This window comes from Calypte anna, chromosome 3 (assembly GCF_003957555.1).
Source record: "Calypte anna isolate BGI_N300 chromosome 3, bCalAnn1_v1.p, whole genome shotgun sequence".
NCBI lineage: Eukaryota > Metazoa > Chordata > Aves > Apodiformes > Trochilidae > Calypte > Calypte anna.
In genome coordinates, this window is record NC_044246.1 from 49,173,377 (window position 1) to 49,189,826 (window position 16,450).

At 37.9% G+C, this 16,450-nt stretch overlaps 1 protein-coding gene across 1 annotated transcript in view; it reads right to left on the reverse strand.

Moving 5' to 3' along the window:
- The window catches only part of ACYP2 (acylphosphatase 2), a 42,736-nt gene extending 27,376 nt beyond the window's left edge, over positions 1 to 15,360 (reverse strand). Inside the window, exons 1-3 of the mRNA XM_030448262.1 lie at positions 15,157 to 15,360; positions 14,519 to 14,535; positions 12,297 to 12,406 (exon numbers count right to left, since the gene is read on the reverse strand). Coding sequence (XP_030304122.1) covers positions 12,297 to 12,406; positions 14,519 to 14,535; positions 15,157 to 15,226 — 197 coding nt within the window. The 5' untranslated portion in view covers positions 15,227 to 15,360. The remainder of the gene's footprint in view (positions 1 to 12,296; positions 12,407 to 14,518; positions 14,536 to 15,156) is intronic.
- Positions 15,361 to 16,450: the final 1,090 nt, after the last annotated feature.

The following is a 16,450-nucleotide window of genomic DNA, read 5'->3' on the forward strand; positions in this document are numbered from 1 at the left end:
GTTGTTCCTCAGTGGTTTTAGGATATTACCGATCCAAGGCACAGAACACCAACAATTGAAAAGGAAAAACTCTGTTCTTATTATTAGTGAAGGATGGGATAGCAACAGCCGCACACCTTCCCACCTTCCTCTTAACTCCACCACACATTTGCTGTTTGAGACAGTACTGATGCTGCTCTGTGCCCTAGTTTCTATATGTATAGTATGGGAAATAATCCATATGTAGCTACTCAGAGTTGTTTCCAATTTTGATTTAGATTTGTGCTAGAAACTTAAAAAAACAAGTGTTTGCCACGCTGTGCCTCAGCCCTCATTCAAACACACATAGGACTTTCATGGCTATCCATTTCAGCTCGATTACAATAGCACAAATTAAATATGAACTCTTTTTGACATTACACTATGTTGCTACTGATGTATTTATGATGTAATTAACTGCAAAAGTGGCATAAAACGCCCCCTAGGCTGGGGAACAAATAGGTCCTGACAGCTGAACTTCACACCAAACTGTTGAGGTGTTTTGTGAAGTGGACAACACAGAAACCCATGAGATCTTGATCTTCAGGAGATTCCAATAAAATACCCTGACATTCCAATGCACTTCAATATAAAACCAAGCAGATATGTATCTCATTCCACTCATGCTAATATTTTTCTCCTAACTGAGAGTCAGAGGAAAGCTGAAAACACAAATAAATACATCTCTGCTAGCAGGGTTCATCACTAGGACAGCCAGCATTCATCCAGCTTTGCTCTCCCCAGCAGGTCTCACACAACATACTGTGAGGATCACTGCCGAGTGTTCCTGAGGGAATCAGAATTATATAATATAGCAATTCATGCTTCAACAAAAAGATCTGGAAAAGCAGCCAAATGGGCAGCAGCAATTTTGCAAGGCAACATGGGAGCCCTGTTTGCCCGAACTGTTGCAAAGCTGGTCACATCCTAGATATGTCTTTTTTTTCTGAGCCTAAGTGGACATCACTAGTGATGCCTATGACAAACAGCAGGGAACAGCAAACAGTTTCCTATCACTGAAGCTGATGTTCAAGTTTCCCAGCCAAGTAGGGCTCAGCACATACGGCAGTGAATTGCAGAAGGACAAATAAAAATTCTACTTATAGACTCTCAACCATGGGTGGAGTTAACAGGTGTGATTCACTGGATAACAGGCAGCTGACCAAAGAGTTTAAACAGATTCATCTCCAAAAGGTCCAAATTTGCACTCCAACAAAGTTGTTTTCATCAGAGCAAATTGCCAGTTTGTCTGTGAGGCTGCTTGGGAGCCTAAGCTTTCAAAGTTGACAGCCCCAAGATAGTTGTGCTACGCAGCCTTACTCAAGCCCAATTCTTCTAACTCTCCTGGCTCTGCAACAGCCTCTGTGGAGCTCTCCTAGAGCCAGAGTCCCTTACAGCCCTCAGACTGACCAGGAATCTTCATTTCCAGCCTCCAGCTCCTAGCTGGATCCTCAATCTGCAAAAGCAGGTCAGGTCAGGGGGATCTCAGACTGGCAGCAGCCACCTGCTCTTCTCCACCCTGCCTGGAACAGAGCCAAACAATCTCATTTACCTAAGCTCTTAAAAACCTCTGCAAAACACAGAGCCATCTAAACTTTGAAACTACACAGACCGATAGTGGGGTATAGCTGTGCTGTCTGAAAAGTTTCCTAGTAATGACCTTGAAATCTAATTTCAAGGAATGGCTTATATTATACAACGAGCAGGGCCAGAAGCTCAGGATTAGCATTTGTACACTGTAAAAGGATTTCAGGTGAATTCGTATATGGCAGGCCAAACCTGTTTATATCCAAAAATATGATGACCGAAATCTCATTAAATGATTGCTGGGAGATTCATGAGCTGGAATAGATTGTGTTTGTTGCTCCAGATGGTTTGTTTTCTAGTATGTATTAAAATTCAATGGCTTATAGAGTCAAAAAAGGGAAGGAAACCTTTTTGTCCAGACCCCTCTCCCATCAGAATGGTCATTGAGAGTTCAATGAATCTTTTTCTAAACATAACATCAGCTGCCCATTTAGAAGCTTTCATTCAATTCTGAATACTTTCCAGATTTTTTCCAGTCTGATTTTCTTTGTTCCACTAGCAGCAGGAAAGTGAGCAGGAAGAGCCCACAGCATCACAACACAGGAGCACAAGTAAGAACAATCGTGGAAAGCATTTAAGGTACACAAGCACAGTATTCATTATAGATTAAAGCAGCCAGCTGTTTCACCCCAGCTACAGAAAAACGCATCACAAAACCCACTCGCTTTGCAAGGAAAGCTTCTAATCCAATAATAAAGAGCAAATATCAACTAGAGAGCAAAAGGATGTCAGAACAAACCCAGCATCTTCTCCAAGATTATTTATGTTACTTCTGTGTAAAAAGATTTCAGTATCCCCTTCAGAGGGGCCACATAAAACAAATGCCAAGATACCAAAAGTGCTGTTAACTCTGAAGGACAGTTGGTAGCATCCAGCCTAGTTCAAGGGAGAAATCTCAAGGCACCACTTTAAGCAAATAAACACTGTATTCCCCTGGAGTGTGAAACAAAGGAGTGGAGGGAGCTGAGAAAAAATAAGGTAAAACTGAATTATATTATCTAACAAAGTTACCCAGCAATACATATTTTCCTACTTCTGCAAGGCACTAGTAGTGGCAGACAGACCAGCAGCAGAAGCAATTTTGGTTTTTTTCCTCGTGTTGGCAAAAGGCATATCTTCAGCATAGAAGTGTGAAACATACTCATCTTCTATAAAAATGTGGTAATTAAACTGAACACAGCTTGCCCATTAATCGAACTGGTACTACAGAAATTTGTAGAATAAGCAGGTATCAGCAACATAAAAAGGCTTCAGAGCTCCTTCCCCATATAACAAGCTCTAACAAGTTTTCTCTTCCTTTCTGGCTACCTGCGAAGCATGGCATAATTAATAAATATTCCCCTTAAAGTTCTAGATTTGCCTAGTTAATTAAGTGCTAAAAACCTAGAGAGATTATGATTTTCCAAGTCAACATTTTTACCACCAGAATATAAGATCATTAGAAGGAACTAATGATCCATTAGTCCAACACAACATCATAGGATGTGTGCATAATTACACCAGTGAATTCAGAACTAAATCAATCACATACACTCAACACAGTATTTGTAATTAACGGTAGCCTGTAGCCAGTCCATTTGTACTATAAAATCTTATACCTGAAAAATACTCTCTCCTGATTTCTCAGAGGAAAGGGCTACTACCGGCTTAATCCTTAATCTGTTTGCCTCGTTCATAACACTTGTTCCGGGGACAGCAGCAGCACTCTTGCAGAGGTCCTTTCATCCTTACATTATGCAACCTCAATATTAGTTTAATGATGCTTTCTCCTGTGGATTATAAACATAAACCTCTAGACCCAGAATAAGACCTTTCATCCCTCTTAAGATACAAAAGTGGTTGTAACAGGCTTGTTCTCTACTTACTGGGCTATTGATTTTTGAATATAATCAGCACACAGAAAACAAATCCCTTCAACCATCAAGTGGAAAGATCAGAGAACAAAGCAGACATTTTAGTGCAATGTAGTACAAATAATTTCTAGTCCATCCCAACTTCTGAATGCTTGGCTTTACAAATTCAGTGATGATCTTTTAACATCACTCTGCACATTTAACCTCCATTTTAAGACCAGTAAACTGAATTCTTTTCCTTCTCAGTAAGCTTCCGTAGGTTGGACATCAAGTGGGTTACTTTTATCAAATTACAAGTTTTTATAGCAGTGTAAATTGTTAAAACTTGCTCTTTTCAGAAGGCAAAGATCCACAATGATATAAAGCTACAGTGTAACTACCCCTGGCTACTCCTTGGTTCATGCTACTGTTAATTAGTACCTACCTAAGGAGAAACATCAGAATTTACATGAAACAAAACAACAAAAATAACACCAGTATTTATGTTATATATTTGTCATGGCTTCCTGAATGATGCTGAAAAAAGTTGCAACCATTCTACACAATCTTTGTCCCTAATCTGCTAAAACACATTAGCCTTCAGCAATGCAGTTAAAAACCAAACCAAACCAAACCAAACCAAAAACCAACCAAGCAACAACAAAAAAAGAAAAAAGACAAACCAAAACAACCAAAAGCTTTTTACATGCCTCAATTTATTTCAGTAGAAAAAACGCTTCAGAATCTGAGGTCAAGGAAAGAGTGTTTGAATAAAAAAAGGCAGAAAAAGATGAAATTCTGAAGTTGTTCTTTTAAGAACTATAGTAGTTGTTTTTTAGTCACAGAAGTTGTTTGAAACATCACATTCAAGCTGTAGCCAAGATATCTGTATATAAACTGACTGGACTTAATTGTATGCGTGTAATCTATGCACATGAGTAAATTCTTTTTCTACAGTCTTTTCTACATAGGAAATTATAACAAGTTTCTCAATTTTCTTATCATTACGTTTAGGCAATTTGATACAGGCAAACATTCAAACAAAACCTGCACTTTCCAAATTGCTAATTACCCATTCGTTGTCAGATGTCTATTTTTAACTGTGTGCACACAGTTATTCCCCTTGATAAGATGGAGTACAAAAGCCTCTTAAAAATACTGGCTTAAACTGAACTTTTACTCGTAAGTGTTTCTGTAAATGTGCTGGGGCACTAAGATATTGAGAACACTCTTCAGCACAAAAAGTATGAACGTAAAAAGATTGTATCGCTCTTCTAATTATGCGAGAAAACCCCTAAACTAAGTGTTCAGATGACAGTTCCACTTACCTGTGTTTATAGTACAATCCAATACAACCATGCAATCCCACTTGCTTTCAACTGCCACCAAGATCAGCTAAGCAAATAAAACTCTGGAATTCTGTAGCAAATTAGGACTTCGTGTATTAGCACTGCTGAAGGACTTTGAAGTATTTATGCAATATCTATCTGGAACCATCATTTTGAAAGAGACAAGTCACCAGAGAAGCATAGCGAAAAAACAGTTAAGCACCTCACCCAAGATCACATACTAAAGTTTTACAAGACACTGTACAGATTAACACTTCTTATTCTAGAAATTGAGTCCTGTTTAATTACAGGAATAACATCTGTTAGATGCTCTATAAACATAAAAAGAATGCAGCTTTACATCTTCTCTGAATCTAACATGTAAGCAAATATTAATATACTCACTAATAACAAGAACAGGAGACCAGGTATGTATGAAAGGCCTTCCACAACTTTTTTTGTCATTTCACTTACAAACATGCAAATTGTGAAATACCTTAAAATTTTAATGAACAAAAAGACTCTTAAGGCTCCCAGTGAAGGAAATGAACATTTCTGGCAGCTTCAGTGGGAGCTGAAAGGAAGAAACATTCTCTACTTAATTCAAGAAACAAATACCATAAGCTGTTGATAGGTGGCTTTCCTCCCTCCAACAAATGAAAATACTTCAGTAAACTTGTGTTTATGGTATTGGACTAAACTGTAACAAATTTTAGAGGAATAGCTGTGAGAATTAAACACCACCCTAACTTCATAACCTTAAGTGTCAAAGAGAACATGTGAATGAGATCTTCAACATGAACTTTTGTTTTATTCTCAAAACCAACTGAACTACTTAGCCTGCTCTCCTTCAAAACATCTGTTACTCAAAAGATGAAGAAAACATGAGGATCAAGCTCTATTAAGACAGCACTTAGTAAATCCTAATTAACTATTTATATTACAAGCCTACACTTGGTATAATATGTCAATTTAGAACAAACTGTTTCTTGTAAAGATCTATTAGTACAAACAATCCAGTGATAAGAAAATGAAGTAGATACTTTATAAAGAATTCCAGTTTCACTGCACAGTTGCAAACTCACAGCGGCTGTAAAAATTACTATATTTAAGAAAATCTACAAGGCCATATCATACAGCTATCTTTACACTCCAGCAGAAGAAATGGGGGCATGAAAAACATTCTTTTTGCACTATTCCAAATCCAGAAAATCATAACCATGGTTAAAAGCTTTAGTGGTTTATGGCATTTCAAAGTAAAGAACAGTGACAATCCAGCACAGTCTAAAGGACAGGACATGTGCCAGGAGTCCACTTCTATTTCTGGCTCTGTCACTGGTGGGCTGTGTGACCTTCAGTGGAGAGCTACACCTCTCTCCTTTCAACCACTCCTGTTCCACTGGGAGAGCACTGCCTTTGGCTGTGCCCCTAAAGTGACAAACAAGAGGGGACTTCTCTTGGGGCAGTCAGCACTTACAATGTAAAATGGCAAGGGGAGAACAAGGGGAAGCCACTAGGCCTTCAGTTTTGTGCCAGAAGCATGCAGATCTCTCCTTCAGCACAGCAGTATCATTAATATCTTACTGGTTTTATTCTCAGAAGCCAGTAGAAAACACCTACATCCTCTGACATACCTGACTCACTCCTTGCCTTTGCAAGTAGAGTACAATTCCTACAATGGACTGCAGTTAGTTTTTCATTTATCTAGTTTTCAACTGCTAAAGCATCAAAGAGTAAGGTTTAATTCCATTCTTTCCCAGCTCTTGACCACTAAAATTTAGTGCATTTAATTTACAGGAACAAACTGTGAGCATGCATAACTTTAATACTTCTCATTTTACCCTGTTAATTTAAGCAACAAACGATTAATCATAGGTAAGAAATTAATACCTCAAACATTTGGTATGGAGGAAGATGGTCACATTTATCATTATACTAGCCACAAAGATTGTAGTTTAACACAACTTAATTTTCTATTAGGCTAGTTTTACCTTTAAATAAACAAAAACAAGCCAAAGAAACTGAGCTTGTTATAGTTGGACCCAAACTGAACTATAAAAATTCCATCATTTTTCTTGCCATCTGTTTGCTAGTGAGTCAACTGGAATACTGTAAACCATCTTCAGCAGTGATTCATGTAAAAACTCTACTTCATTACAATTGTGGTAACACATCTGAACCCTCCTCCACTATTTCACATTTTAACAGCAAAAAACCAAAAACTTAAAAACTGGAATCTTACTTTTCCTTTTTTTCCTTCCAACTATATTACTGCCAGCTTCCCAAGAACTGCACAACCAGGAAATATTTTAGCCATACTATTATAGCACACCAAGCTGCCTCATTGACAGGACACAGGAGACATTAAGTGCCCTGCATCAGAGTGGATATATTTTTATAGAAAATCGTAGAAAATAAGCATGGCAAAAAGTCTTAGCCCTCACACTCTGATAAATGTTTTCTGTAACACTTAAGCATATTATGACCAGTGTTCTTTGCATGATCAACCTCAAACCAGTTTCATGTCTATATGCTTTTCTAGACATGTGGGATGACTTGGTCAGATAAAAAATACAACAGAACTGCAGCCACTGTGCCCATTAAACATGGCTGGTAATTAAATCATTCTATTAGTAAACTTTTACTCCCATATAAAAAATACAGCCCTAAAGCGTATACCTATGAATTTGGAGCCTATTTTGCTTTCACCTTTGAGGAACAGAAAGAGTTTCTCAACCTCCTTACTTTGGTTTATAAATTCTTATATTACGATGGTCTAAGGAGCTCTGTCTTGCTAAATTCATGCTTGACAATAAACTTTGTTTCAAGCCCCCCTTGGTATTTCACTTCCATTGCAATTAGCTTATTCTCTGCTCCCACACTAACAGAGATCAGACTTTTTCTTCTCTCCCTAGGACCACTCTAAATACGGAGAGTTTTTTTACCCTCCATATGTAGTTCTACTTCATGCCACTAGAACCAATCCCTGCAATAATTAAAAAATTATACTGAAGAAAAAAGTATTTATTCAATGCCAGTTGGTACAGAGAGGAATCTTAGGTACACCTGACTAATGAAACAGAGTGAGAATGACAGGTGTGCTATTAGCTAGCACAGAGTTCCCTTCTCCCCTTTTAGATGGTAAAAATCTAGATTTTTCTATGCAGATACACACTGAAGTAATTTTCAAGTCTTGTGTTGTTGTTTATTTTTAATATTAATGCTTCTTAACGGACATTGATATGAACAATTAAACCATTAAAATTAAATTAGCATTAGTTGCTAATTTAAAACAATATTCAAGACAACAATCTATACTTAATATGCATTTCTACTATGTCAGGAAGAATACGCTGTTATTAACACTAATCCCGTATAAAAGATGACCTAAGATTATATATTTTCAAGTGGCAGCCTGATATTAAATATTTTTTAAAATAAATTCTGAAATTGACAATCTGAAAGAGTCTTATCTTCTGTTTTTAATGGATAACTAATATTATCAAAGTTCAAAAATTTTTCATAGAAAAATAATTCCTAGCCTGTCAATGCAAGTTGCTATGGCAACAACCGCAATGACTACTAAGGCTCCAACCTTATTTGATGAATAAAATGGAAAAAAAAAAATAAATCACAAGATACTATAATGAAAAAACTGTGCTATGAGTCTTTCTGAAAAAAAAAAAAAAAAATAGATAAACCAAAGGACTACCTTCTCTACTCCATTCAATTACATGTGAGCTGGCAAAAAAGCCTTTAGTTTACCATAAAGCTGTATGTCATTATATTTTAGAAATGGTACAGCTCTTGTTTTGCTTGTGACTTCAGTATTCATTGGCTTGTAGACAAGTAGGACGACTAAAAATGAGATTGTGGTATCTAAGGCGTTATAAAATGGGCGTTATACTTGTGGAACAGTAGCAGTGAACAGAACAGGACTGTAAGATACAACGAGAAGAAAAAGGCAGTGAAGAAAAAGATGGATTCTACCATATCCGTCTAAAAATAAACAAAGCATGAACAGTGTAGTCTCTACAGAACAAACAGCTCCATCTAGAGGTTAAAAAGCAAGGGATGTTGAACCCATCTTGGTTCAATATCAGTCTGCAAGGCATTCCAATTAAAATAAAAAGCAGGCTTCAAAATACATTTTTACGTGTCACCTGATCATTGAGAATCTAAAAGTTTCTCTCTAAAAAAAAAACGTGAAGACAAATATTGAGACAAAAATACCTAAAAATCAAAAACTGTTCATTCATATCTTAAGCTTCCTGCATTTCAGCAAAATTCAGACTGAAATTCCAGCTTCAGGGAAGTCAGTGAATTTTTCCAGTTTTCTGTATGATCAAGATCCCACCACAACCAAATAGTAATTTTCCATTTATGTCTCCAAGTCAGAATAACCTTGCTAAGTTGTTACATGCTCCAGTGCAAACTCTACTTTGCATATTATCTTTCAAAGTAATTAATTCTAATCATATTTTACATCTACAGGGAAACAATTCTAGGTTTTAGGAAAAAACACAGGCTTCAGCATAATGCAGAACTATACCAGGATCTGGTAAAATGCCATTTCTTTTCCCTGGCAGGATGCATTAGAAAAACAGGTCACAGTTTCAGGAGGATGTATTGGATATTTCCTAGCTGTGCCTCACAATACAAGTGGTAATACAAAATAGAATATAAAGGGTCAGAAAACCAGAAGCAAAGGACTGCTGCTGGAAAACAGCTGGGTTAGAAGTCTGCCACATTACTGCTCCAGAACAAAGGCATCCTTTGTTACTAACTCCATGCTTCTGGTAACCTTTAACACTCTCATGGAGGTTTTGCCACATTTTTTACTCTTTCTCCACCTTCATGAACCTTTCAAGCCCTTATCTAGAACTGTACTTCCTAATGGCATCCCTGCTCCCTTTGTAGACTGCTCTTGATTCAACTTAGCATCATGAATAGATCAACATTGTTTATGACAGGATCAAAACACCCTTGCCAGCTCTTCCTAAAAAAATACTAACATTAACATTAGCAAACCAGAACTAGTAAAACAACTGACAAATCATTTTATTACCATTAATATGTGATTTTTAAAAGCCCAAGCACTTCATCTTTGAAAATCAGGCTATTTTGTGCCTAAAGTTTAATTCAAAAACTTAATACCTGTCCAAAAGACACTGCACAAACTACTCTTGAAAAAGATTTCTACCAAGTAGTATATTGTTCCAATACTTGAAAGACCACCCACCAGGAACCTTTCTTGAAATACTGATAAGTCATGTACTGTGTTCCTCTGAATAGTGTTCACTTTCTTTAAACATATGAGATCTCCACATTCTTAAGTATCATAATACACACAGACTCTTTAAGTTCTGAATATCTAGAAAATACAAACCAGAGCTTGGACAGGAAATTGGTGCCAGAATTTCCTCTTGATAATTTATCACAGTTTGAATACAAATGGACAGTTAGGATTACTGGTTGATATTGTTTTGCCATAGGAGAAGCACGTTTCATTTCATTCCTTATTTAGAAGCGCATTTTAAATAAAACCTTGAAGCTAAAACATGGTATTATGAATTTCTAGGAAGTATGACTGAGCACTAAAAAAAAATGCTGCAAGTTCTGGAAAAAATTGAAAAAACTCAGACCTATTTTGTTAATCCATTAACATGCACCAGCAGAGAAAAGTAAGGGCCTTTCAAAGTAGCTGGTCATATACAATAGCTCCCTTTTCATGCACAAGTCCCCCATATTAATGCCAAAACCAAACTCACTACCTTTTCAATTCCTCAGACTCCACACTGGAAGCAAAGTCAACAGTTTCTCCTGCAACATCTTACTCAAACATCTCCTATTTAATAATCCATATTTCAATGCAGACTTCAAAATCATGCTTCAACGTCCGCACTGCAACATTATTACCACATCAGAGGAAAACATGCATGTCCAGCATGAAATTAAGAACTCAAAACATTTTATTTGCTCTGCATATCAAGCATAATGTACATGAAAAGCTTCAATTTTTTCTTGTTGCTGTTGCAATCCAGCTTGCTGACTCTGCTTAAAATTGAATATGAAAAATAAAAGTTTTATTTCCTTTTGGAATAGTCTGTATGCCAACATATCTTTGAGAGACTAGTCTTGGAAGTTTAATTTTGCAGCTCTACCGTGAGGCCCCCTTGTTACACTTGAACCTTCCGGTATTGGGGTAATCACACTTTGCTTTAAATCCCATCAACACAGATAATGGGAAAGGGAGAAGGAAGAATAACAACACTGCATTCTGCAGCAACACCAATTCATTCAAGTACAAGTAAAATCAGAAGCTAAGCTGTGCTTTCACTTGAACCAGCTGAATGAGAATAAATCACTTAACTAGAAATTTTTTAATTAAAAAGCACTCTTAATAAATAGAAACCAAATTCTAGCTTCTCACCTGTTTATTTTCAGTGTTTGGAATTAACAAGCCATGTGGCACCACCATACTACATTTACTACATTTGCTAATATATTAGCATCAAGTCTTCTAAAACATGACCTTGACCTGGGAAATTACCAACTGACCATTTTTTGGCTTTGCAAATGTTTTGCCCCCCAGGATAAGCAATCTAATGTAAAGCTCAAGACCAAAGAAAATAAGTAATACAAATACTTCTATCATATTACATAATCATATATAAATCTCTTTATCAGAAAATGTAACACTATTTCCTCTGCAAGACCAACCTCACTTTAAGTTCAGTTTTGAAGCAACTCCTTTATCACAAAGTGTTGGCAGAATTTTCCCCAGTAACTGACCATCCATAGCAAAGCTTAAAGGAAAGTTTTACCATTGCTCATTCTTTCTTGAGAGAACAAAACCCTCAAGAATATTTAGAAAGTCCCAACAATCTCCCTATACAGAGTTGATAAAAGTGATAGTGAGAAGCAACTGAATTGGGCTTTATGTTTTTACAGACATCATTTCTTTGGAGTAATAGCTGTAAGCATCTGGAAATTGGCAGTTTAATAAAGAAAAACATACTAATTCTTTTAAGATTTACTTCCAGAGGCTACAGGACTTTGCTGAAATATCTATTATTGCATTGATTTTTTTCAAATCAGGGGAAAAAAACATACTTCAACACAGTTTCCTTTAAACAGATCTAAGCACACACTGAATATGCATTTCAAAGAATTCTTCAGTCTGCTTCTTTACAGTTTTTTGAAGGATGTTTTGAGGAATTAAAACCCAGATTTGTGCTCAATGTGTATGAATAAAGGCTTTTTCTTCATCTCATGGGATAAAAAATTGTTAGGGAAACATACTGACAAACTACGTGACATCTGAAATTAAAACTGGCTGATGCCACACACTATTTTTAAAGCTTAAAAGACTTCTACAGCTTAAAATAATTTCTCCTCAACTACTCAAAACCAAACCTTATGATTCGAAGTACCGTTACATTACCAACATATGAACAGAGTTGTAATACAGGATGAAAAATGTTTCTGTAAACGACTTTAGTAAGATTAAAACCACAAAAATACTTACATTGCATCTACTTTATCTTCTGGGCCCTGAACTTGGCCCGTTACAGTTCCTTGGCTGGTATTTTTTACCCAGCCAACCACTCCTAATTTCCTAGCTTCCTCTTCTGTGTACTAATATGAAAAATAATGAGAGGACAATCAGTGTCAGCACATCCACAGGTATACCACTTTAAAACCCCACTTTCATTTTCATAGCTTTAAGACATACACTTAAGAGAAAAATACTTGTATGATGCTTATACTGAGGCATTAAGATATTCCTGTCAGCTCTGAAGTTGCAGCAGAAGCAGCCAAGCTTGGAACAAGAATGAGATTTAAAATATACATGGTAAATGTATGACTTAATTCCCACTTCCATTTTCACAGCTTCTAATAGTTTTTTTCCAAAAAAACATATATATGATGGCTCCCACCAACACATTACACTGCTCATAAAATCATCTTCTTCTTCCCTGTATCATATGCACAGAAACCTTCTCATGGTATGAGGCTTTTTTTCATTTACAGGGAGGCTGAAGACTTTTTCTCCTTATTTTAGGAATTTTTAACAGCTTTGCTTGTGAAGGCCTCTAATCCCAACACCATTCCCTTATACCTACCCTGTCCCTTCCCATAGCACTTGTCGCTGTTCACTTGCCTCTTCAAAAATTAGTGTCTAAGCTCATTAGATTTGCTACATGTACAAACTTCCTAGTTCCCTTTCTCCACTTTCATTTTCAATCTTTCCACCTGACTTTCACCCTTTAAATTCTAGTTCCAGCTGCTGCATTACTACTAACAAATAAGAGCAAAGGTCATAATCTAATTATATACTGGTTTTCTAACATTTTTGTAATGCCACAATAAATTATGGCTATTCAGTCCTTGTGATGAAATCAGGAACTTCCAAGTATCCTGTTTTCTGAGGTGGCTTTTTTCTTTTTTTTAAGAATCTTTCATTTTCCATTTTTCACATACATAGGAAATGTAAGGAGTTTTAATAATTTGTCTCTGAACACTGAAATGGTAGAGAACAGAAAGGCTATTTTGTAGAAATCCATTAGAAAACCACTACTAGCCAATGCACAGTACTTCATTAATAAAAAATTTACTTACAATAAAGTTACTGCCTCTGTTTTGCAGCTTGCACATCTTAAAATATCTGAGAGTTTTAAAAAAATTTGGATAGGAGGTAGCCACCAAACATTTGAATATATGCAGTAACAAAGATACTAAATGTACACTCTGTATTCTCATCCTCTTTAGACACTTATTTCTGCACCCACATCCACACTTCAGATCAGCAGGACTACATTTTAAAAAGTTTAACAAGTTCTTGGGAAATTTGGCCAATGAAAAGCTGCTAACTAGGAAGCGTATTTTCCAAGATGACTGTGAACAGTTTATCCATAAAAACTTCTCTATAACCACAGGAATGCAGCTGACAACTTGTTTCTCAGTACTGCTACCTGCACTACTGTGCGGATGTTCGCGTGGCACCAGGTCAGCTCAAAACAAGGCAGAGCAAGCCTTCTGCCCACCACATTTTTCCACTTTATGGAACAATGAAACTCAAAACATAGTATATTGTAATTTGCCATCCATTTTAATTTTGTCCTATTTCACAATATTTATAAACAATGCATAAAACCTTTCAGGTCTAATATTAAGCCTGGCTCACTATTTTCAGACCAAAAAGGGTCCTCACTTAAACTGTGTCATCTTTTTTTCTGGGGTTTCTGTGAAATACCAAACTATCTGCTGCATGTTCAGAGCTTGTAGAGATGGTTGGCTGGGATATGAGCCACTGACTGTACAGTTGTAGTACACTTCTACAAGGAAACAATAAGCTTCTTTAAATACTGGTAATATCATTGACATTTTAAAAACTTAATCTGGAACACATTGTTTCAGAAGCCAATATCAAGAACTTCGGTTTTAACCCTTCTGAAGGTTAACATGTTATAATGCTTTTGTGGCTGCTTTATCACAAGTAATCCAAACACAACTTACAGACACTATAGAAATAGGCAACACATTATTAAGCTTTTAAAAATCGATTTTAATATAGCAGTGATACAACGTATTTTTTTCTTTTAGACACACTTGCAATACTTCACCGTCTAACTTAGAACTCCAAAAAAGCAGCCGAGTGTGTTTATACTCTACAGATCTGCTGCCATATTTTTAGCACTGGTAATACCATACTGTGAAGTAGAACTGGTAAATCAGACATTGCCTTACCATCCTGAAACAAACACCTAGAAGAAAAAGAAAAGGACATTAAAAAAATTTGAAATAATAAAACGTCTTTATTTTAATATAAGGTAAACTGCACACAAGTAATTTGTGCTCTTTTCTTACAGAAATTTCAGAGAGCAGTTGCAAAATCTTTTAACACAGGGCAAATTATACAGAATCTGGGTACAGGCTGACCTTGAGCCTTCCCTTCCACAAGCGGTTATTTTCATTACGGCAGTCACGGCAGATAATAAAGATACTGCAGTACGGAAACTGCCTTTGACTTAATTTTTATTTTAACTTCTTGCTCCCAAATGGGGGGGGAGGGAGCTTCCCACAAAACCGCGCAGGCAAAAGCCGGGACCACAAACGCGGGTGAGGCAAAACGCTTTAGACAGAACATCCCGTACCTCCTCAGGGAAGCGGGCGAGCCTCACAGCTAGGGCATATTTACAACCTTTCCCCGAACCCCAACTACCCGTGGGGACAGAGAAGGAGGCGAGCGCTCCGCACCGCTCCCTCACACGCCGCCGCCTCAGCCCCCCGAGCGCATGCGCGGCCCGACACACCCGCCACCTCAACCAAGGGCCCCTCGCACACACAACCCCCCCTGCACCCGGCAGAGACGGGTCCGGCATTACCTTGCACTCGTCCGAACACTTCGTAATCCACGGATTTGAGAGCGCCGGAAGCCTTGGCCAGGGCAGACATGGCGGCCGGGACAGGGAAGGAAGAGCCGCAGCCGCGCTGCTCGATGGGCCGCGGCCAAGCCGGGGCCGGACGGCAGCGCGCGAGGCTCAAGCTTCCCCCTTGAGCGGCCGCCTCACAGCGGGGGCTGAGGACACGGCACCCCGAACCGGGCTCGGGAGATATGGCACGCCGAACCGGGCCCTGGCCGCTTGGCGCAGAGATCTCCCTGCCTGAGGGACGCGGCCCCTTAGCTCTGAGGGGGTTGGGGAAAAGCGGGTGTGGCCCTCACCGCCCTGGGCGTCGTGAGGGATTTAGCAAACCTTGACAAAGGCATTATTCCCCCTAATATTCGAGATTTAAATCCCATGACATCTAACCAGCATAATCCTTCCTCAGGGATTTGCATGAATCCTTGAAACAAAAAAAGTATGGCCATACGTGGCTGAACTGAAGTAATTATCACTGATAAGCTGGGAAGTAGCTGAGAGCTAAAGCATACAAAAAAAAACCTCAAATTTATCATGGGCGTCCCTTCCTGACAAGGCTGCATGACTGACGTTTCTCACATCTCCACATTACTTAAGCTGTCACCCAACGCATTAAAAAGGTCATTGCTCTGCTCTGCAACCAGGGGCTGAGGCCAATGCCAAAGCCATCAAGCTTTCCTCACCTGGAGCAGCAGGCCTCAGAGATAAGAAGCTGACCTCAAGCAAACCATCCAACCTTTAGTGATACCAGTGTGTGTATTTTCATTAGTAAAACTTTCCAGAAGTGTTTCATGTAATTTATTGTACACAGATGGTAAATGTGCAAAAATACGGGCCAGAAACTCATTGTTTCGTAGGCTGAGTCTCCAAGCACCACAAAGATTTTTTCAAATCTGGAGTATTCTGTGCCTGCTTACAGTTTTTCCCCTGTATTTGCCTTTAAAAAAAAAAAAAAAAAGTCTAGGTGTCTTCAAGTAGGATTCAGTAATAGCAATATGCAACCAACCCTTGTAGATGATCTGAGCTTTCTCTTACTCGCCAAACAATAAAGTGGCAGGTTAACTGTGACTTCACAATAAAAATCAAAATACTTACTATGCTATTGGGTCTCTCCAACAGGCAATTTCACTACCACCACATCATGTCCTAGCTATAAGACAGCACAGCCTGAGTCATTTACATGTTTGGATCTCAAGACTGAAGTTAAAAATAGATGAAGAACTAGAAAATAATTTTCTTTACTGAGACACAACAAGTA